The sequence below is a fragment of the Homalodisca vitripennis genome, chromosome 5 (assembly GCF_021130785.1).
Source record: "Homalodisca vitripennis isolate AUS2020 chromosome 5, UT_GWSS_2.1, whole genome shotgun sequence".
Lineage (NCBI taxonomy): Eukaryota > Metazoa > Arthropoda > Insecta > Hemiptera > Cicadellidae > Homalodisca > Homalodisca vitripennis.
The window spans coordinates 32,581,299-32,606,149 of NC_060211.1; the positions used below are offsets into that span (position 1 = coordinate 32,581,299).

The following is a 24,851-nucleotide window of genomic DNA, read 5'->3' on the forward strand; positions in this document are numbered from 1 at the left end:
ATGTTTTGCACTGTCAAAGAGCTGTCAATCTGTGCATGTTTACGTTCACCACATACTTTCAAAGTACAATAACAGCTTTACTGAAACGTAAGCAAACCGTTATATAAATATCCAAACTAACAAAAGTTAATGGAAAATCTGTTAGAAGATAGTAAAAGGGAATTATAAACAACAATAACATACAACATTATATACGACAAAGAAAATAAGTGTTTTACAATGTTTTGTTTTGCAACTGTTCTACCAGTTTACTTATATTAATATTGATGTAAATTGTCGGAAATATCGCATCGTCTGGATATATCTCTACTTCTGAGAACTTTCCTCGGTTATGGAATTTTTCAAGTTAGGACAGAAAATATTTTAACAAGATTTTTATATTTAACAAGATTTTATTCAAGAATATTTATTTTAATTTCAGTGATCATAAACCCATAATTTAATTTTTATAATATAATGGCAATGAAAATGTAAACATATTTATTAGTTATACAAAAATTCAATGATCCTTGTAATATATCTAATGTAAAACTGTATATAATTAATAGAAAATATAAAAAGATTTTATGTTAAATGTGTTTAGTGTCCCATATTATTTTAAAATATATAAAGAACCATTTAATAATTAGCAAACGTACTTTTTGAAGGTATATATTCACAACCCGTTTTAACCAGTCATTGTTGTTGGTCAGACCGCGACTGCCTTACTGGTTTTTTGTTTGATTATTTTTTAAAATTTTTATATTGTTTTTTTAATGGTGTGCGTTTTTTAAATTTATGCTCTGAAAGAGGCAGTGAAAATGGTAGTTTGTCAAAAAGAAAGAAACGGTTACTAATAATATTTTAAAACTTAACACTGTATTAATAACAGAGCATTTTATTAAGTATTGTAGAAACTCCAGTCGCCCGTAAAAAGAATCATCCTTCTGTACATTGTTCCAATACGGTACTCTATACGTTACATTAGAATATCAAAATAAATTTTAATTAAAGATCAATAAGAGCTATTTTTTCCTATAATATTATAATTAGTTAAACTACCTAATTTAATGAATTAACGACAGAAACAAAATTGGATTATTCTTTATACAACACTGTTTCCATATTTATGATTTGTTTTAAGAACTGTTTTATATATTATTTATTAAACCATTGGTTTAGAATAATCTATTATCTTTTGATATTATGAACTATATCTACGTAACACAGAATTAAAATAAATGTTGATGATGTTGATGTTGTGAACAGATTATGTTTAGATTATATAAAATGTATATTCAACCAACGTAAGAAATTGTAATTGTTTTTAGAGTTAACTTTAAAAAAATAAAATGTATGTGTATTTAAATTTGATGAGTCTACATCAGTATGTGCTTCTACAATTTTTTTAACCTAACAGTTTTATGGAACTGATTCAACAAATTTTAGAACAAGTTAGGTATTTAATTTTTAAAGCACATTGTTGCATGCAAAGTTATCGTCCATTAGTTACAAAACTTATTAGAGTTTATAAATATGTTTCACAAATATTCACCTACTGAAAATAAAACATCAGTATAATCTGATTGCATAATAGTTTTGATTCTGCAGATTGAATTCAAACATAAATGAATGGTGTAAAACAGTGTTAAAGACTTTCTAAACTACTACTATTTGCTTAAAACTTACCATCTTATCAATCAATAATCAAGTGTAATTGAGCTTAAACAAATAAGATAATAAATTTCAATATTACATTTCTTTTCTTTTCTGGCCATATAGCAAAACTCTTGTACCTTAGAGTTTTACTGAAAATTTGCCTATGTGTCTTATGTTTTTCGGTTTTATGGTTTTCTTTTGTGCCGTTGGCTGTGTCGGAACCACTGCCTATCCTAGCGGACGGACCTGCTCGTTTCTTTGTTTCATATTCCCAGTGGGGCCTGAAACATCTCCTGAAACCACCTCACCCACCCTCTCTACCACCGCCCATTCATCGCTCCTTGCCCAAACTGATGAACTGACAAAGTTTATAATAGACCAGTGAAGTATCTGTATATCTCGTAATAAGTGTGCAACTATATTCAATAAGCTCTACTTTTAGAATTTTAAAATAAAAATTATTAAATATATCAATGCGTTCAAGTCCAATGCTTATAAGGTTTAACCTCACTATTTATTTAAAATTTACTAAGTAAATCACAGGCGTAGGTCTTGAAATTATGGCCTGTTTAAAAGGTGATATCAAAACGCTGATAGCAAACCCTTAAGTTAAAATAAATTATAAACAGTAGGTACATCAAGGGAGATATAAAAATACATACAACGCTTTATTTTGTTATCATGTTTTTAGAATACTCGATTCACATGTTTGCACATCAGGTTATGTAAATATCTGAGCACTGAGCAATGTATAATGCTGATGAGCTCAATCAGTGCTGTTGATATTGAGACACTGGTTGTAACTCATTAGACGCTACGTGTTAGATGCTATGTTTTAACCCATGTTTGTATAATTTTATCATTTAATGGGCACAGATTTTCGATGTTTATGATGCTGAAAGAAAGGGGGTGGGTGCTAGGGCGAGAATTTCTTATTAAAGCCTAAAAATTCCTGAGGGTTGCTTTGATATATTAGTCACCCAATACGATTTTGGATATTTGTCTGAATCATCTGTAACAAAAAATGAGAGTGGGAGAGAGAGGGAGGGAGGGAGGGAGGGAGAGAGAGAGAGAGAGATTTACAAGTTTCGTAATAAGGACCACTGGCTATCATATGCCACACTGCGTAACTATTTCATTATTCAAAAAATTTATGTCATTTATTACACTCCAACTGCCAACCAAAAAGTTCACGCTGGCGGCTTATACATTTGATTATTTTAATTCACTCAGGTTCATAAATATATAGGAAACAACGCTTCAATTATCCTGCACAGAAGTTGTATACCGCTATTAATCTAACTGGATACATTTTGAATTTGTTACCATCAATTTACACAAGTGGTAGATTTATACAGATAGATTTTACACACACCGGGATAAGTGGTGAGGGCGGACGTGTTGGTGGTACGCTTGGCAACTGATTGGATGGGTCTGACTGAGGCTCTCGGGGCTCGTTCGGGCCAAGATGTGTGGGTTTGGCCTTTGGTGAATCCTTTCCGTTAATCCTTCATCCCAACATCGACAACTATCGATGTGGTGGCAACTGTGTAACTTATAGTACCTATTTACTTATTCATCAAACAAATATGCTCTGATGATTTATTTATAACTTATTAGCCCATAGCACGAGAACTGTCTATTAATGAGAATAATACTACAGATAGAAGCTCGATTTGCTATTTTATATCAAGATTATTCTACTATAAAGTAATAATGTGGTACTATAATTAATGGCAATGAAACTGTTCAAACTATAGTATTTTCTGTATAAATGTAACGAAAGTGTACTCTTAGATCTATCCTGTTCACAGGATGTCGATGTAGAGGATTCCATGTGGAGCTGCGGGCGCCAAGATATGTGTCCTTCGGCAACTCAGCCCTACTCAAGTGCGACTACTCTGTCCCGGAGGATGAGCTGCACAAAGTAGAATGGCTGCACCAAAACCGGAAGATCTGGCAGTATGTCAAAGGGCGCAACCCTCCTTTCCGCAACTACTCCACTACAGGATCGGTCATCGATGTGAGTCATAAGCCCTTCATCATTTAGCGTTTACTCTAAGATTTCATTTTTTAGTGTATGGTTCGATTTAAATGGGTGATTCGATGCTCGTAAGCGATGAATATCAATCTTAAAATCATGCAATGTTGCGAGTTACGTCTCCAAAGATTTAAACAGTTATGTTTTCGACCTCTACCTAAAAATTCAAGTAATTTGTTGCGTTCTAAAAAAACATAAAGCATACTATGAATTTGCATCAGACCTGAAGCTAAGACAACCTCTAATTTCAACCTAATGAATAACTAAGCCAGATCAAAGACAACGTCTTTACTGAGCTATTTAATAAAGATGTAATTCAGCAGTGATTTATTTATTGATTGAGTGCCAGATGCACATATCATTTGTATCAGTAATGACTGAATTTATCCAAAGTTATTGTGGTGTGATAACTCTATCGGCTAATACGAGTTTATGTTTAAAGTATAAAAAATAGTTTGTGTATATTTAAAACTGTGTACCAGAAAGGTCAATTATTTTCATAGGAGGTTTAGTCTCTTAATCTTAAAGAAAGTTTATAAAATGTTTGTGGTATTTCATATATATTACAACATTAAGTCAGTAATATTATTATTTTATAATAGTGCCACCTAATTATATATTTTTCATGAGTTAATGAATAATGGGATAACATAATTCCTACCTATAAAAAAACACTACCTAGAATATTTTTGGTTATTTTAAACCATCGAATGCGTAATATAACCGGACTGCCATATTCCACAAGTTTAACAGGTATCAAGAGTAATTCAGTAGAATACGATAAATTTAGAAAAATTGCACAGTTCTATTACAATTTTTTTCCCAATTCTTTATTTTTATTGATAGAATTAATGTTTCTATATTATTATAATTGCATTATTTTGGTTATCACCTCTTATCAAGATAGAGTATCATTACAAGACTTAAAAATCAAATATTTAACAAGATATGGATTAACTAAGTGTGCACATAATACCTTACCGTCATACTTTAATAATCACGAAGCTTTATCAACCAAACATGAGTAAATTCAACTTATGACATTTTCTTTGTAGTCTTGAGAAATACATCTTTCTAGTCATAAATCGTATTTCTGCAGAGAAAAGAATTTGAGATTTACCCTATAGTAACAACCATAAACATCAATACTTTAATACCCTTATCTCTGTTGTAATATTATCGAAGGTGTCTGATTTAAATGATAAGATACATATGCAGCCAAGTTTTTTTAATACTTTTTGCTACTTTCAATAATTTAAAGATTCAACATAAACAGCATGATATTTTTCTGTATAACTAGTGTTAATGTTGAAAAAACTAAAAAGTGTATGATTGCATCTTAAAAACTAGGCAAATATTAAACACGCTAGACCACGTGTTGTGTAATATAGGCTTCGCTGAGGTTGCAGTCTGAATTTCTTCAGGTAATTTTAATAGGCCACTTGTGTTACCATGTCGCACGTTGAAAAGTCAAATCATGCTATTAAGTTTGTTTAAAAATTCAGCTATCTGCAATTTTCTCGTTGCCATCATTGTTTCCCTAAAGATAAATGTAAAACATGTTTGCTAACGCTCAGCCAAATTCAACGGAGTGAAATGTACCATCATCGAACTCGATGCTCCTTACATAGGATTAAAATCTAGTTAGTTCGTTCTCGAGCTATTGTGCAAAAAGATTGTCTGTCTGTGGTCACACAGATAGAAATGAAATTTTCCAACCCCTCGATACACGATTACCCAATCTCATATAATTTTACGATCAAATAAGGTTATAAAAGTGTTCTACGTATGTAAATTAAATCAAGATGGCCGCCATGTACAACCGGTTCTTAAACCTTACAATGTACAGCGAGAGAGAGAGGTCAGCTAGTTCTGCAGAAACTAACAATGGCCTGTTGGAGTTTTCCGTTGTTGACGAAGTTGGAACACCAAGTACTGTTCTGCTAACCTACTTCATTTCTGTTTGCTCAAACTTTTGTTACCCAGCAGCGTGATCGATGCAATACAGGTTCAGCTGTTTATTCGTAACTTTCGTGAACACAACAGTCCAGAAGCAAAGTCACACTTTTGAAGTAGACAACTTGATTTTTGCTTAAATAGAGAGAAACTTCCCGTAAGAAAGAAATCGATTATCGGGCACGCTATTTTTGCTGGATTTCGAAACAATTTAAAAATATTAAACAATAGTTTACTCTCATAGTATATTTCTTGGCTTAACACACTTAAAACCAACCTACTTGAAACGTACAACTGAAATCAGTTACCTAACTATTTGTATATAAAGATTCTTTCTACGCTGTCAGTCTTTTTATCTAGTTTTCTGAACTTTTTATACAGGGTGTTAAAAAAAATTCTCGCACGGGATTGATAACTCCCGAACGATTACAAGTAAAGCAATAAAATTGTAACACAATTACTGTACCTATAACCCTACCTTTTTTTAGTGTGATGTAAGATGTACACCAGGTAAAGTCCAAAGCCCAACCAAAAAATACGAACTTTCTATTATAATGACTGAAACGAGTTTTCCCCTGTTTCATTCATCTCTGCCAAACAACCCCTTTATAATGATGTCTTGATCTATGCTTACGTTAAGTTTTTCCGCCGAAATCCTTGTAGACCATCCTTCATTGCATATGAAAAGTCACTTACTACTTTAAAACTATTTCTTAAATCCAGTACTCATTTACTAAATTTAACTTTTACAAGTTGAGCCAAGACAGGAATATTAAACCATCTAGAGGAGGACCTACATTGCAAATGTTTCAAACTTTAAACCAGCGTAATTTTGTAAAGAGTGGGCCTTTTAAGGTCGGATTTGCGGAAATTTACTCTACTAACAAAGACCATTAGTTTGATGCACTACTTGACCTATGCTCTCGTTCAAGATTTCCTGCTGACTCCTTGCGGGCAATCCTCCTGACATGACAAAATGGTAGTTACTTATAATAGAAGATATATAGGAGCAGTAATGATGTCCCAAGTTTTATTGCTTCATCCGTAATCGGTCAGGAACTATCAAGCCCGGACGGGACTTTTTTAACAACCTGTATATCTTACAGTAGGTTTTAAGTGTAAAGTTATGAAAAGAGATTATCTGAGGAAAAAACTATCGGTAAAAATTTTTAACTCTTTTAAAACCTTTCCTTTATCGGTGTCTCACAAAAATTAGCACGGTTGACAGCCTTTTTTTCTTGATAAAAATAAAGTCCAAACTGGCTATCGGATCTTAGGATATGCAGATTTTTAAGTGAAAAATATCTCTCTGAAATGTCTGTAAATATTTATTCTTTATGCTCAATATAATCTTTCGCTTGAGTACAATTACGGTCTTCGGTGAAAAATACAGTAAAATATGTTGGAATAAGAATTTACGATTATTTGAAAATGTTTCTAATTCACAACAGCAAGATCTCATTTAACATTATAAAACACTAAATTGAACCTCTATAGAACTTCCTTGAAACACCAGATATCCGATTATTAGGAGTATATTTTAAATAAAAATAATAACTAGTCTACTTCAGAACGCCGCAAGCAATAAAAATTAATCATCGACCAAGTGAAGTAAGATTGGTCCGTACTTATTGCCCATTTCGTATGTCTCTGCACCCTCATTACATTGATTTTCCAATGTTTGCCACGAGTGTCCTATACGAGTAAACTGATCAATGCATAATTTCATTGTGTCTGTCTGTCTGTCCGTCCGTTTGACAACACAATTACAGGTGAAGTAAAACTAACGATTTATATAGCGTGAATCGTTTTTCCCTCATTCTTGGCGTTTCATGATTTTTTTAAGTAAGCTAACATATTTATCTTGCATGATCAGTATGGTGTTCTAGACTTAATCAAATTGTATGGACCAACTTTTTCTGTATTTAAACTTGTGCCATAACAAGAGATTGATCCTTGTTTACAATTATGTAGTTTGACAGTCCATTCCTGTGCCTGTATGTAACTCCAAATGTATAACCTATTGCGATTGTTATTGATATGTAAATTCCTTGTGTATAGGTCACCCGTGTTTTATCTTGCTACCATACGGTCTGGCTGCGTGTTTTTTTTATTGTATATATGTATGTATACTCCACGTTAACAACAGTGGATTTTCATTACCGTACAGAGTTTTTGCTTGCATGTCTTTTTGAATAGATCGACCAGGATATGTACGTTTTTCCTGTGGTTTTCTAAGATATCAGGATTATGCATCGAACACAGAACGTAATTTAGAGTAAAAGTAATATTTCTGTGTTATATGGGATTGTGCCACATTGCAATCATAATACACAATGTATACTGCCTTACAGATAAGTACGATTTAAGAATACGTTACCACTTTAATCAGCTAAAATTCTTTTTATAAATACAAACATATGTGAATATATTGGTATCTACCAGCATAGTAAACTCAGAGTTATAGTGGTAGCTATTGGCTGAGCGTTAGCAAAGCCGATCACGTGATTTAACTAGAAATAGTCTTTTTTTGCCTGTCAGTAAATCCAGGATATGTCAAAAAATAACAAAGCTATTGTCCTGAAATGCTGCATGATATTTCATTTCCAAAAAGCCAACATCCAGTTTTGTGATGTCCTCCCATGGAATTCAGCTGATAATTAAGGAAGGCTAACTTTCCACAACGTAACCAGAACGGATTGAGCCGAAGGCTTGAAATTGTGTAAGTTTTGCTACCAATCATTAGGATGGAGAAATTCATATTTATTTGGCTATTTGTTCCCGCACGATATCTCAACAGCAAAATGTGCTCTTTAAATTCTCTTGTTTGCACGGGTAACGTTCAATTTATGGTGCAATGTTACAGAAAAGTTGAGAGATTGATATTTTTTTAGAATTTCTCAAGAACTAATTAAAATATAGATTCAAAATTCGTCTACATTAATTTCTATATAGGCAAGATTGTGTTCATTTTTAATGTATATATCTATATGGAAAATTTTGGAAGAACATTATTCAAGGCTATCACTCATGATGGTGCATTTCTCTTCTTAGAATTTTGGTGAGTCTATTATCAGTCTATCGCTGAGTAGAGGTGTATTGGAAACGAATCAACCCATAATGGTTTACGTGAAGTCCTATATCTATGTAGGTTAACTTAACTTTTAGGGTAATTCTCTTAAGAAATGTTGTTGAGAGTAAAATAATGAAAATTATACTTATTTTTAAACATTTTAGAACGAAATTACTATCAATAAATTGAATAACCGTGATTCCGTCAACACTGTCATCTAAATCATACTCGAATTGAGTGAGACCAAATTGAGTGAGACCGAATGAGCGAGATCGAATTGAGTGAAACCGAATTGAGGGGGACTTTTTGTTTTGCCTTTGTTTTCCAATGTGGCGTAGTAGTTTTCCCTAATATTGGTCTTCCGTGCATACTTTCCGTTTTACTTTAGTGGTGATAATAATAGAAATTCTCCGGTTTTTACTTTTATCGTTGGCAAAGGCATGAATATTAATGTACATTTTTCAATTTTGTTGGTGTTATTTTTATACGTCAATGATAAATAACTATACAATATATTTGTATTTTTTTGTAGCCAACGATTATACTAATAGTTTTCACAAACAATGGTACTGTATCAAAAGCTGTGGTCAAAACAGTATTTGATAATATTACTCTATGTTTCACAACATTTTGATTTTTTACTTTTCAATGTTATCCAGCTCCATCATGTTGGCAGCGCTGCACTGCTCAGTCGATGTCCCATGAAACCGTAATCTTTGTAATCTCGGTCTCAGTGTGTCCAACATGACAGACACAATACGCTCCATTTATAATGCACAGTGTTGCCAACTATTGTTCCGTTATCCAATGCACCTGATATTGAGGACTACCATAGATATTCCTCAGCTACAGATACAAAGTGTATATATGTATTAAATATGTAACACTTCAAACTATCTGAAGCATTAAATTCATTCCTGTATGGTGCAATATTATTTAATTCTAATTGCCAATGCAAATATAAGAAATATTATTTACAATGATTATCTTAACAAATTAAATGTTCGTTGTGCGTTCCTTACGACGAAGTACACAACAATTCCTTACAATACTAACTCACAAGAATTTTCCACGAATTGAAGAACACGCATGTTCAATAATTTTTAAATTTAATACACGAGGCCTCTCGACATCAAATAAGCCATTGTAAGATGTGAATCAATACATTTTACTCAGTACTTTGAGTTATTAGTAACAGTACTATGATTGAGGATAACAGAAATGGGATTATTGGTTGTATAATATAGTTTTTAAACCTGAGCTATAATGAAGAATATCACGCGACGGTGGTAAAATTAGCTTTATGTCTGTCTGCACGATATGTTGAAGACGAACTTCAATATATATATATATATATAAATGTATATATACTATACATTTTGCGTGAAGCATTATTTCTGTATACTGATGATGATGTTGCGTGTCACTCCATGGGATTTGGCTGAGCGTTAGCTAATATCTTTGCATTGTTCTAATGGAACCATGATACCAACGAGAAAATAACAAAATAAATAAATTTGAACACAAACACAGCAGAATAATATAAGATCTTAACATGTAATATACCGTAACATGTACCTGATTTATGTTGAACCCTACTACTCCTCACATACTGCATCATCTTTTGGTGATTTGGTTGTGAAACTTTATTCATAGCGTAATGTTTAAAACTTGGTGACAAGATTTTGATTTGAACAGATACGTCTCAAGAAAGGAAAGGCCTATAGACTTTAAATTGTGCATGCAACCTCAGTGAAACCTGTTACGTGATTCTTGTCTTTATTTCAGGTTATATAAAGCATTTATTAGCTTTATGTTAAATTTCAAAATTTGTATTGCACCCAACTCGAGTTTTGTGGCTCTTTGAATTATTCAGACGTTTTGAAAGTGTGCGACGCAGCGAGTAAAACAGCAGAAATAACGTGGTTTTTCTTTGCAGAAAAAACCTTTTTTTAAAAACCTTACGATAGGAAATTGCAATTTTTATGCATACATAATAAAAGGTTGGACCAGATGCCACGTAACAAGCTTCGTTCAATATATAAGTCTATGCTCCATTTTGTATCGAAATATCTTGCATACAGACAGACAATCAGATAGAAAATAAATTTTACCAGCCTACTGAGTGATATACAACCTGATAGATAGACATGCACAATCATCTAACTAATTGCTGTGTATGTAGAAATGAAGGTTCATGCAAAATTTAAATTAAATTTACAGCATAATAATAAACACCTTTATTTTCATAGATAAATATACATAAATGTTTTATAATGAAGCAGTTTAAATATTTTTAACATAATTTACAATTGGCTGCGTATAATATTGGTCTAAAATATTATGAAATACTATTTCACATAGGTGCAAAGCACCTGCGCCTGAGAATGAGTTAAATAGGTCTTTTACTAATATTTAATGATTCTCGAGATATAATTTTGTTACATAAGTCCTCAGGAAAATCCCGTAAAGAAAAATAGCCATTATCAAACATCACATACCTACGTGGAAATCAAGTTTCATGCAACAATCAAGCTTTTAGGTCAGTTTGATCTCGATATCTTGTAGATAGAGAGATAGACAGAAATTATATCTTTTAGCCCTTGGTGTGTGTTTTATTTCGTTTAATTTGGTTTATATTTCATTTAGTACTTGTGATATCTAGTAAAACAGACCCAGGCAGATCGACAGATTATATATATTAAGATTATAATAACATGGCAACATTAAGGGTTTGTTGTCCCATCTGTGTTGTGCGAATCAAACATTTAAAAAAGTAATTAATTTTCAATTTGAAATTTCGAGATGATGTGATATCTAACGACTAAACCAGAAGGGATATTTATAATTAAATAAGTTTTTAAGTTAGTTTGCATAGTTTCCAGTAATCTGTAAGTGTAAGTGTAATAATGAAATAAGCTTTGAAATAATTCCTAATTACAAAAAATTATACCTATACTTAAAAGCCGATAGTAATTTTCCCCTCAAAAGCTCTAACGTATTTTATGTATCGATATATGACAGGTACATATACCAATATGTCATATGCAGGCAGACATGTGTGACAGGACCGGTAAAACTGTGCTTTGACGTCAACCCTTTCATTATTCAGCAAGTGTTCCCCGACTTCGTTTCAGTTGGCGGTTGTGGTTCTTTGTATCGTTGTTCAATCTCAAGAGAGTCGTCAGAGTTATCGATTTCGTTAGTAATTATATTCCTTACAGTCAATCAATATGCTTTGTGTGGCGTTTTCTTTAACAGGTATTAATAACAACCGTGTGCTTTGATGCTCATCATTGTGATCACTATTGTTTCTTATTTTTTCTCAAATATGATACATGAAATTCGGTGATTGTATATAGCCGGTTATTAGTTACTATTAGTTTTGAACTTGAAAACGTTAACTGTAATAGAATTTTAGTCCACCAAAAGACATAAGGTTCCCTGAGAATGTTTGATTCACTTAGGATAAAAAGTTGATAAATCTGTCATTGCTTTTAGTCCTAAAAGGACCTTTGTGTTTGGTTCCGGAGGGACAGGATATTCAGGATGAGTAAGATTGCGAGAGGGACCACCTCCCGTGGAGATCCCTTGAGAAGGGACTATCTCACTCAGTCATATCACGCTGGAAGAATGAAAGGCGAGGTGGGTTCTAATCTTTCCAGCAAAAACTGAGCATGGGACATCACTTAATTATGTCCAGGATAGCAACAGCATTTAACACTAAGAGAGCTCTGCCTAATTTAACAGGCATCTTCGACCTGCATCAGACCTATCCATCCCTAGGTCTAATCTACCCTTCTAACCTAAAACCTCGACATTTATGTTTAGGGACGTGTCGCTCCTGGAAATATATAGAAATGTATATAGAAATATCCATATATAAGTGATCCGTATTTTGTTTCTGTTACTAGTGTAAGCTCAGATGGAGTTATAAACTATCTAGGAGTGAATTATATTTAATAGAGTTTGGTTATACGATATCGATGAGTAATCTTTGAATAATATGTTAGGGAATGTGCCAACCCCTCTAAGGTTTGTTTGACATATGCTTTCCCCCTGATATGTTTTTTTATGCTCGTTATATTCGACTAATGAATGAATAATGAGTGAACTTAACTCTAAATCAACAGAGGATGTTTGGTTCTTACCAAGCGAAGAATGGTAATATTGGTTGTGTTAATTTTAGTTATATTTTTTTGTTTCTAGAGTTAATACACCACCGATGTAGTATCTCAAAATCACAGCTTCAAACGATTTTTTTCTGAAAGAAATTTTGTATTGGCTGGGCGTTAGCAAACTCTACTACTCATGGGATTGGAAGCAATGTAATTTCTTTCTACATGCCTAACTGTCTGCACTATATCTCGAAAATAAACTGGCCTAAAAATTAAGTTTTGCATGGAGCTTAACTTATTAAAAGAAACTCTGAGCTCAATAATAGAGCAAGACGCTGTATAAGGTTTGTCTGAGTTGTTAGAAAATATGTTCACACTGTTCTTACAGGTAACCTTGCTGTCAACGAGAAACTACCAGAATAAGTAAATGTGTAAAGAAGCTGAGTAAAAACGTATGAGTTTTTAATATGCGACATACATGTAGCTTATGTACACGTTGTGCTACCCTACTTATCTCACTGGAACGTTTATTGTTCAAACTGCTATGAAACCTAATTCAGTAAAAAAAAGCGGGAATACATGATGTTGCAGCATGTCGCGAGAACAATCATATTTAAATTTAATTTTTAATGAGAATTAATTTCTATATAGACCAAAAATAAGTTGTATGATGGTACAAGTCCAACCATGAAATTTAGCTGAGCGTCATTAAAGCTTAGTCTGACACAAAAATTATCTTTTTTCCGCCAGGGAGATTCAAACATTTCTTTTTTGTACGATAGTTTGTCTATCTGTCCCCATGATATTTCGGAATTTTTCATGCAACCTCATCGACACTTTATACAGCGTACTTCTACCTTGTAATAAACAAGATCTTAATAAATAAAAAAATAATTTTTAAAGATTTTTGCAGATCAATTAAAAACTAAAAGAATTATAACTTTTAAGTAAATTGCGTTTTCTACATTTTTAAATATTATAAAAATAAACGTTCATCTCATCTGACTTTTATTAAGCCTGCAGGAATACAACGAAACCCAATGGCTTGGAAATATTGGTTATCAAATGCAGTGTTATTATCGAAGAGGTCTGGAAAGAAGATTGAAACATTGTAACAGATAAAGGCTTTAATCCAATAAAAAAGTCTATAAACTTTAAGTACCTCTTTTAAAAATTCCAATTTGACGAAATACAGTAGTAAAATGGTGAATATTGCAAAAGCCTCAATGCTTATTAGTGACCACCTGACACTAATATCATATACAGATACATCACCATAATCATGATACTGCATACATCTAAACTTAGTATTTCATAATTTACCTTATACAAAAATATCAATAAAAACTGTATTAATTGTGTAAATGGAATTAACAATGGAACCAATAAATTAAGGATTTCTTAGAAAGTTGCAAATTTATTACGTAATTCTCGGGATTCCAAAGCATTCTTACAAAAGAAATTACACAACCATTAATCTTACTTTAAATATAAACTATAAATTGAATAACCTTGAAAACAAATAAAAAACTAAATGGGCAGTCCGTTTTTGAAAACGTTCCCATCGTGAACACTCTCATAAACTATATAATATTTACCTTAATATTTTTTGATAGTTTATAGCTTTGAATACACTATAAATATAAGTATCTGAAACAAATCCAAACCACTTCATAAAAGAAAATAACTAAAACCTCGGAAATTTCAAATAATTTCCTGAGTTTAGTAATAGTATATTATTGTAATATTTTAATATAGACTTTGAAAAGGGTTAACGTGTGTTTATATATATATTAATAACCCCCTAAATTAAGTTATTATATATATATATATATATATATATATATATATATATATATATATATATATAATAACTTTAATTTAGTTTTATTAGTTCAAATAGCATTTGTAAAGTATGTGCTTCTTATTCAAAAGTACTTGTTTTAACATATTTGTTGGACTACTATGCGTAAAACAATTAAAAATGTCTTGTAAAGTGGGAAATTGATTCATCTCTACTAATTAGTAAATATGAAGTTAATACACCAAAGACTTTTGTCTTTATAAATAAATATTTTTATCTATGTAGTAATAACGTAGAATATGCGCAAAGAATAATTGCGTAGTAATAGAAGTAATTCTGATTACTCTTTGTTATGACCTAAACATTATTTTTCATTTTAGCTGTAACTTAATTCCTACGCACTAAAACATTGAACTGAAATAAATAAACAAGCTTTTAAAACACTTTGTTAATTATTTGCATACATGTTTAAAGCCATCATCACAAAGAGGCCCAAAGGATCGTATGCAATTGGAAAATCAGTCCACACGTCATTTCATTTGATCGTATTTGCTTCACATTGCAGTGGTTCCATTGACATATCCTCTGAACGATTTACATGTAATAAATGTCATAAAGCAGTGCAGCTTTTGTATCAGGGATAATTTGATTCTAACATAGACGTCATAACCTCTTCATCCCCTCGAATTACTAACGTCATAAAGTATTGTGATGCAGAATTTTGGTTGCTATTAACTTGTCGGTGGCATGAACTAAGAAATATATTAAAATCCTTGTACTAGTGTGTGTAAGAAAAATAATATATACTGTGTCAGAATGTCATTGAATTAATAAAATATATTTAGATTTAAAGTAAACATTACGCAACAACTTATTTTAACTCTAGAACACATTTTTATTTATGTTTCTTTTTCCATAAAATATATCCCAACTAGCACAGTGGTAGAAATGCAGGTATCTTGTGTATCTTTCATCTGGAAATGTCGCATTAAACATGCATTAATAGTTTAGGGAATTTATAGAAGTTTACCACGATTTTTGTATGAAAACACTTCAGTTTATTTTTGAGTATGTTATTTTCAAAAATAAAAACTTTCGACATCTAAAATCTTTTATTGCCTAAATATTTATATATAGAGGTATTTATATAAATTTAGTTTTTTAAACAAATGTGGTACTTCGTATAAATTTTACTACATACTACTAAATGTAAAGTCTCACTTTTTTACTATTTTATTGGATAGGCTAGAATATTATTAACAAACCTACTTTAAGAGAAAATTTTATTAGTTTTTATGGAAAAAAGGTTACAAAATAACATAAATGAAAATAAAGGAGAAAAAAGAAAGAGACAATAGACCGAAATTATGTCGTTTTACCCTAAAATATAATATAGATAAAGTATAGTTTAGGCATAAGAATTGTTTAAATTTGTATTCTTTTAGGTAAATTTCATAGAATTTGCCTATTGTATTCATGTTGAGAAAGGAATTTCCGAGATATTTTTTTAAATTTTCTCTATTATGGTCTCTAAAACCTAAAACCACTGCAATCTAGGATTAAACTTAAAAAAAAAATTAAAATATTAGAAATACCAAGGTTATATTCATATGGTGAATTTATAATTCAAAATCTTAGCTATAATTGGATTGTATTCATATTCAATCAATTTTAAGGTTATTACATGGTGAAGAATAAAAGCGATAATTACAGATAATAAAGTAAAGAATGGTACATTCAAGAATACAATTTTGTAGCAATGGCAATCTCAGATTTGAAGGAACACAGTGAAAGTCGGAATATTCTTTATGTGGGCGGTTAAGAGTAGGAGGAGGGTGGGCTTTCAGATCCTTCTTTAGCCCACAACGTGACAAAAGACCTCGGCCATGTCCAGCGGAAACTGAGAAGATACATCCATACATTGCAGGTTATTTATACATTACTTTTATCATAGTCTTGTAATGAATTTTTTTTGTGTTTTACACTTTTAAAAGCCTTAATACGACATTAAGGTTTTATATTTAAAAGCGTGTTGTACTCTCGAATCAAAATTATAGATACCCTAGTTCGAACAATATAGTTAGTTTGTGGATAACTAGTGGGAATAAAACTACGAGAATTGCGAAATAAAATTTAGGATTTTGTGTTCAGACTTGTAAAGCAACGTGTTACAAACAATAACCTTGTATGCTGGCAAGAACGAAATAAGGTGTGGATTTTTGACGCTTTTTACCTAAACTGGAACTTTGAAAATCCATAACTCGGATACTTGTTATCCTATTACCACCAAATTTACAATATACAAGACATGACAAAAGTGCACTGCTTTCGTGTATGAAATGTAAGAACTATAGTTCTATAAAATTAGCATTTTAGTTTTATTCTTGACTGTGTGGTTTAAAAAATTCGGAATTTGTAATGTTATGGAGCTCCTAAAGTAATTTATTATCATGAGCGTGTAATTTTAAAAACCAAAAATACTATAACTTTAATTTTTAACACCGGTTTAATTGAACAGATCTTTTAAATTTCCCGCTGCCAGTGACGTCACGTTGGAACGCGCACATATGCCGGACTGCCGAAAGCGGTGTTGCCACGATCGTGAGCGGTCCGCTAGCGCCCTGGACTGCAAGAAGAAGCCGTATTAAGAACGCAGTCGTATAAGGAATGATATATTTTCATCAGGTGTCACAACAATAATTAATCAAGATCAAAACGCACAGAGAAAATTATGGTATAACAAGTTTGGTACCTATTTAGTAAATACTAGTAAATGTTAGTAAAGCATGATGAGTTGGAAGGTAAAAAAAATTAAAATATATGGGAGATTCTTGCCAGTGTTTCACCCCGGGACACCCATGGCTCTTAGATCCTGCGTAGCATCTTCTCGTATGACATTGTAGTATGGGATGGGTATTACGTAGAGGGATAATTACATGGTGGTGATATCTGGCTGTCATTAACAATGGACAAAGGTCGTGTAATATTCAACACCTCTCAATACCTTTAACAGGATTTGTCAATAGAGCCGCTACACAGTAGTGGGAATCATTTCCGATTTAATTAAATGAGGTGTCGACTGAGTGTCAAAACTGTTTAAATCCCTTAGGTACCCTTCAAATAATTATTTCATGGTTCAACAAACACGTACGGTGAATGTCACTAAGCTTTAAACTTGTTTTTGATAAATAATTATTAGATTATATGTAAAGTTTGCCTTTTAACATTAACATTTTTTTATATTTAGAAGCAACTATAGAAAAGTTAACCAATATATATATATATATATATATATATATATATATATATGTATATGTATTATAAGTTAATTTATTAAACAGTAGAGCCTTATTTGTTTCTGTTTACTAATTTATTATAAATATTACTTGCATTTTGATGATAATTATAAGCTGTTACTCTTTAGAGGAGCCGAGTAGAAAATAGTCCGATGGTGACTGGTATGTCGGAATCCAAAAGTAATGTGGTTTTATAAAACAGTTCGAACCTTAATTAGTCACCAAATTTAAAAGAGTAACATTAGGAACCTTTAGTTGTGCCATTATTCTTTTTTTTTATAATACCTTTAAAATGATGTGTCACTTGCTAGGTATTCCTATTTTAAAATGTTACTTAACCCCCAAATTACCCTCATGGGTGTAAAAAGTTTCCATACACAAGAAACTAAACAGTTGGATAAACATGCCTAAAGTAAATCACTTTCATCTTTATCCATAAGAAAGTTCATGGGGTGAAAAGGTTTTAAGACACCCCAGTACATACGTTTCCTTTAAATAATCTGCCATACTGTATGTGTTACAAAAAATGAATAACACATCATTTCGACGATTGAAATTTATCCTCCTTGGTCTGGTGTGACAAGGTAGTACATAAATATTACAACCAGTAGCAATAGACTAGAATTAAAAAAATAATATTTAACCTAGGGAAATTATTATATTACAGAAATTAAAATACCCAAAAATGTGCAGGGAGTCCACACAGCAGAAAATGTCAATTTTTTCTAACCTGAAGAAAGGGATGGATTTAATTTCAAAATGTTGTGGTATATATAATTTCAATAACCATTGAACCACAAAAAGTACTTGCTCCGCCGGGACAAATATATATTTTTATTACTTATATATATATATATATATATATATATATATATATATATATATATAAAAACACCTTAAAATAATGTGTGTGTCTGTGTGCTGTGTGTGTTTTGTAACAGGTTAACAATGGCAAATGTCCTAAATACTATTATTTTTTCAAACATTCCATCGCCAATAACAAACTTTAAACAAAGAATTAATTTACTATAACGTGCGGCTTGCTGTATGATTGTGTGACCTTATATTCAATGCTATCATTATCACTAAAACCATGTAACTGCTATTTATCACTTATTCATTATGTTACAGTTGTCGCTAAGTGACAGGCATCAAGTACTGCTGACCAATCTTCACTTCGATGCGTCAGGAATCTACACTTGTGAAGTGTCAACAGAAAAGCCTATTATATATACCAAACCATCCGAGGAGCTAGAAATAACTGTTATTAGTAAGTACTAACTGTTATTAATTATTTGGAAAGGTTTTATCAAAAAGGAAAAAAAATGTATTCCTGTTTCTGTAACAACATGGTCAGTCGCTAATGAAACAAGTAAATATTTGTAATTTAGTGAATTTTAAAATACTATAATGGTTTTACTCCGTTACTAAGCCTTTATCTAAGTTATATATAATTGAATGCTTATATATATATTTATCTAGCACTATTGCAATAATAGCATATGTTGTATATGAAAAAAATAAACTAATTATACAACCCTACTAATAGCATATACTATTCATACATATCGTATTGAAAAATGAACAATTAAGTTTGATTATACTTTATTCACGCATTCATCGATTGTAAGTATTGTTTGGTTTTGGTTTCTTGGAGCTTTCTTTAGAATCTTATTTTTATTTTTGTATAATCTGTCCAGTTTTAATTACTTTGAATTTTATCTTTAAACTTTAGACGTATGTTTGAAATATCAATTGTAACAAGTGAAGAATAGAAATATATTCTGTACAAGTAACTATACACAGCAATCTAGAACTTAAAGCACAAGCCTTAATGTGGTTATAATTACATACATCTATTACCAATAACCTTTTTTAATAAACTAGTGGTGGATATTTTATGTTTTTACAATCAAGACATACATCACCACCCCGTGTTGTTTAATTGCCTTTGTTGTTCTGTTAAACTTATTAAATAAAATTGATTTCGGAGTTATGAACGTTAAACAAACAGCTGTTAAATCCCACGGTTGCAATTTTAGATACCTTATCATTTCAAACACTTTTTAAATATTATTTCATCTGTTTATATACTTAAAGAAAAACTTCTTTGAAGCTAAACAAAAATATATACCTTTCACAAGTAATTTTGGTATTAAGGATTACGTAACGTCAAACAAAATCTTTCATAACGTCATATAAGCGTGATTATTACGTCTCTCAAATTACATTTATAGGTATATGTGCCCATCAGATGTTAAGCGATGGTAAATTATTTTGAATTATTCGTTATTAAATGAAAGATAATTATGTTATTTCTGAAACGAATTAATCCATACCAAAGCAGTGACACATAAAACTACTCAAGCACACCTAATACCTTCACTAAGATTCAGTCTAGTTTAATGTATCTGTAGATACCAATTATATAATGATTGATACTTCTTAAACCATTTTAAACGTACCAAACGTAATATAATAAACTGCATTAAAATTAGATACATTTTGAACAGCCCCTTTGATTAGGATACCTTTCATCGTTTTATTTTTACATATTCAATTACATATGGTTTTAATTGTGCTCCGTTTAATTTTATGATATGAATTGGTTATAAATACATGATTGGATAATATTTAAAATTATAAATTTAATTTTGTATTTACAGTTAAAGATAGACATTTGACTTTGTTGATATACACTGAATAACATATAGAGGTAAAGTTTAGATAAGTATTTCAATCATGTTTTTGACACAAAGTGAATGAATGTTACCGTATAGGAACTGACATAGATTCCGCTGACCTGGTCATTGTTACAGGAAATCAATTGGAAAATCCAAGAATAACTTTCCGGAAGCCAGAGTACACAGTGGGAGATTGGCTGCAGGTCAATTGTACTTCCGCTTCCGCAAGACCGACTCCTTATGTTACATGGCTCCTTAATGGGAAAAAGGCAGGTCAAGTTTTTCCTAGCGCACATGGAAAATATTTGAAATCACCAAGTATATTTTAGCAGTATAACAACTAAGTTTAAAAAGTCGCAAAATTATATTCATGTAGTTCTCCAGGAACTTACCCTAATTAAGTTTTGGCACACCTTTTTAAATTTGTTGAAAATATGTCAAATAAATTCCGTATACATCTTTTCAGGGGGTTCCTATTTGTTTCTTTTAATAGCTATAATAGTAAAAGTCATAAAAAAACTTTACAAAGGTCGCCTAATAGTTATTCTTTTATTGATCACCTTCTTAAATTTTTTACTTGTCAAACCAAGGAAATACAATAACTAACATTTGAATTTGTGAATCAAATTCAATATCTTCAAGAATGGCAGGAACAAAATATTTTGATTTATAATGAAACCGTCTTTTGTTCCTGACATAATTAGAGACTCGACTAGTTCTACTGCAATAGAAATAGATTAATTTATTTTGTGGTCCTATTGGTTTTATATTTAACTCTATTTCTGGGCGGACAGGTGGACGAGAGTTTGATACGGTCGTTTACTGAACAGCAGCCGTCTTCTGTGACTGCCCAACTGACCCTCCAACTGACAGAGGAGCACGTGGATTCTCTAGAGCTAACCTGTCTCGCGACCATCCCCAAGTTCCTGGGCAACAGTATCCACCCCTCAGAGTACGCTGACCACAAGTCTGAGTCCGTGACTGGTTGGTCTTTTTAATGTTTTGGAATTGTTCCACATATTGTAAAGCTCACAAATGTATTATTGTTACTACAGCATGGGATATTGTGTTAGAAAGCAGGCTGCACTCGAATTCTTGTTTAAAAGGCAATTGCACGCTGGAAAAGCGGTGAAAATGACGATAAAAGAGCAAAGATTTGGAGACCCTTTAAGAGATTCGCAGTTAAAGAGGGAAATGTTACCTGTATTTTTTTAGTAATTATTTTTATTAAACATTCATAAATTTAGAAAAAAGCTTCTGTGTAACCATTCTTTCATTATTTAATTGTTATTTGGGGGTATATTTTTGTGGGATAAATATTTATATTTATACATTTTAATAATGACTATCAGGATTTTGGCAGAAGAAAACATGTTAGATAAAGTTAATTATTGATTTGAATGATAATAGATGCACCAATTCCAGCTTTTTTTAATATAATTTGAATTTCCTGTAATCCACTAAATGGTTTTTAAATTATATAATTAAAAAATATTAATCATACGAAACTTATAAAACGAAGATGAATAAAACTACGAACCTTTGCGTAGCACAAAATGTTAGTGAGACCTCGTATTAATATTAAGTATATTTGTCTATGGTATCCAAAAGTTATGAGAGAACACTGAAATTATGCTATTAATCTCAAAAAATCACGTTGGCCTAACGGTACACTTGTATTAATGTTAAATTTCGTGATTCAAGTGGATTAGTTTTGTATCTATAACTGGATAAAATGTCGTAGTAATGAATGTTTAAGCATATCTAAAACACACGATGGATATTCCAAATTGACGTATCTCTTTCATGTTCCAGTGGACGTGGTGCTGATACAGCAAAAAGCGTCGACGAGTGCCCAGAACATGAGCGATGCTGACAGCACAACCCCCTCAGCGCTGTGGACGTGCTTGCTGATACCTGTCTTCTGGGCGAACCATTGAGAGTCGGAATAGCTTTTACTTTTGTATATATATCATCGGTGGTGCTTTCAGATTTTGAAGGTTTAGATATTGTAATAGAAAAGATTAAACGTTAACGCGTCGTAATGAAAAACTCCAACAACGATTTTAATTGAACACATTTTATAATAGGTTTAGGAGAAAATACTAGAAAAGGAAACCGGTAATAATTTTTTGATTATTAAAAGTTATTTACCACAGTGTTTCATTTAAAAAAAGGATTACATTCTTCATTAAAACAGGTAAACACGGGAAATCCTCCTTTCGGTCAATTTACGAAAAAAATACCTATTGGTTTGATTTTAAAAGTTACCTTTCTTGCCGGTAACTAATTTATATTTTCTAAACATAGTTAGTCTTCCTAATGAACTATAAAGAGTAGAAGATAAGCATCCTGTTGGAATGTCTCTAAAGTTTAAGTGTAAGTTCGTAGAAATGGTTGAAATCTGAAAGCTCCAGAACTAAACAAAACATATCACAGGACTTTCCTCTCTGTCAATTGCTACTTACTGTAATTATAGTGTTTTATATTTTTCTGTACATATTACTCTATTATATAGGCCTAAACATTTGCCTGACTATGTATGTATATAGAACATCATGAGATATACTAAATGCCGGCTATTGTTACTACGGCTATGGAACTTTGTTTTAGGGTTTAGTTTTTGAATAGATACTCATGGTTTAAAGGTTTTGAGGATAAGGAATGCTGTACTGTTACATGATCATTCCAATTACTAATGATGTAATGTTATTTAACAAATTTTATTTTATTTCTTCAAGGAACTTTTATTAAAAACTATGGGATGGGTTTCAGACTGTTGAAAGAAAAAAGTTTAAACATTGAAGTAAATAACTGTATATACGAACTAAAATAAACCATTCAATTTATGATATCGTACATACATATAGAGAATAAATGCATTTCCTTCATATATATATATAAAAAACCATGCCATATATGGTGAGTAAAAAGAATTATATATCATGTTAGAATAAAATTAATATGAACTTAGTATCAATTAAATAATGAAATTTTATAATTTAATGGGATTTTGCAAAGAAAACATTACTTTTTTAGAGAAATTTGGACATTCAATATCAATCTTAATAATAACAATGTTTTTAGTGGATCATGTATAATAGTTTGACGTTGATTCTTTCTCTCGGTCATTTCTAAGATCAGCATCCTAATCTAATGTCATGTAAATAAAAAAACTAATGTTGTTTTAACTGAACTGCCAGATTTACAAGTTAACATAGAAAAATATCTGAATAATGATTGTACAAAAACATAATATATCAGTTTCATACATATTTTCATAGATGGTTATGACCGGAATTATTAAGAAAACCCCTCTAAGTGGCATTTTTTGAAGCAGCATACTGCAAGTATAATGTTTATTGGTAGTAGTAGGATCGAATATTCGCGCTATAAAAAAGTTTAATATAAATTGCAATAGTAACAGAAAATTTTAATGGTCGTAGAGAAAAGATCAAAAATATAATGGTAATGTTGTCTCATTTTATCTAATAACTATTTATATTAAGTAGTAAATCATTAACTACTCGTAACACGGTTTAAAAGATCTTACAAGGTTCACGATCTTATTTTAATCTTGTTTATAGTAATATAAACCATATGTTAAGGTTAACCTTACTGTGTAAAAGTACGCGATCTGAAGGTTACACATGTTGCTGAAATAATGTATCATTTAATTCCATCACTCCTTGTTGATATTACCAAAAAACAATTATCCCAATAATATTTAACTCTTATACATATATTTAATTTGCAGCTAGAAGCATAAAACTGCATGGGTAACGTAGTACCTTGATTGTGTAAGTTACACAGAAGATAAATCATTTTAACGGACGTGATGTGCTGAGGTGTTGGGGATTGCTTCAGATAGTTCTGATATCCAACGCTAGGCTGGGCTACTTTTGATATTTGCTACCTGGCCTGTCACTCCACAGATGGCACTCCGAGCGCTTAGTTCCGTGCCACATTTTATAGTAGTGGATGAGTTATCTATCGTGTAACTAATACAATTATGATTAGTAATAATGAAGTCTGAAAGGCCCAAGTATGCAAACATGGTTCTTGTATTTTATTGTCATGTTCCTAATATCGCATTGTCTTATGAGTAGCAGCGGTTCCGACTCGTTTTGTTCCTGCGCATTTTAGGTCTAAGGGTAACGTTACATATCACAATCGGTTGCTCAACAGTAAACAAAACATATCAACAATCACCAGAGACTTCGTGAGTAGTTTTGTATTCT

General features: G+C 31.5%; 1 protein-coding gene across 1 annotated transcript in view; it reads left to right on the forward strand.

The window, feature by feature from the left end:
- Positions 1–23,454, forward strand: part of LOC124363813 — a 33,903-nt gene extending 10,449 nt beyond the window's left edge. Inside the window, exons 2-6 of the mRNA XM_046819077.1 lie at positions 3,453–3,661; positions 19,058–19,196; positions 20,746–20,879; positions 21,405–21,594; positions 22,426–23,454. Of these exons, the coding sequence (XP_046675033.1) occupies positions 3,453–3,661; positions 19,058–19,196; positions 20,746–20,879; positions 21,405–21,594; positions 22,426–22,550 (797 nt within the window). The 3' untranslated portion in view covers positions 22,551–23,454. The remainder of the gene's footprint in view (positions 1–3,452; positions 3,662–19,057; positions 19,197–20,745; positions 20,880–21,404; positions 21,595–22,425) is intronic.
- The last annotated feature ends 1,397 nt before the right edge of the window (positions 23,455–24,851 follow it).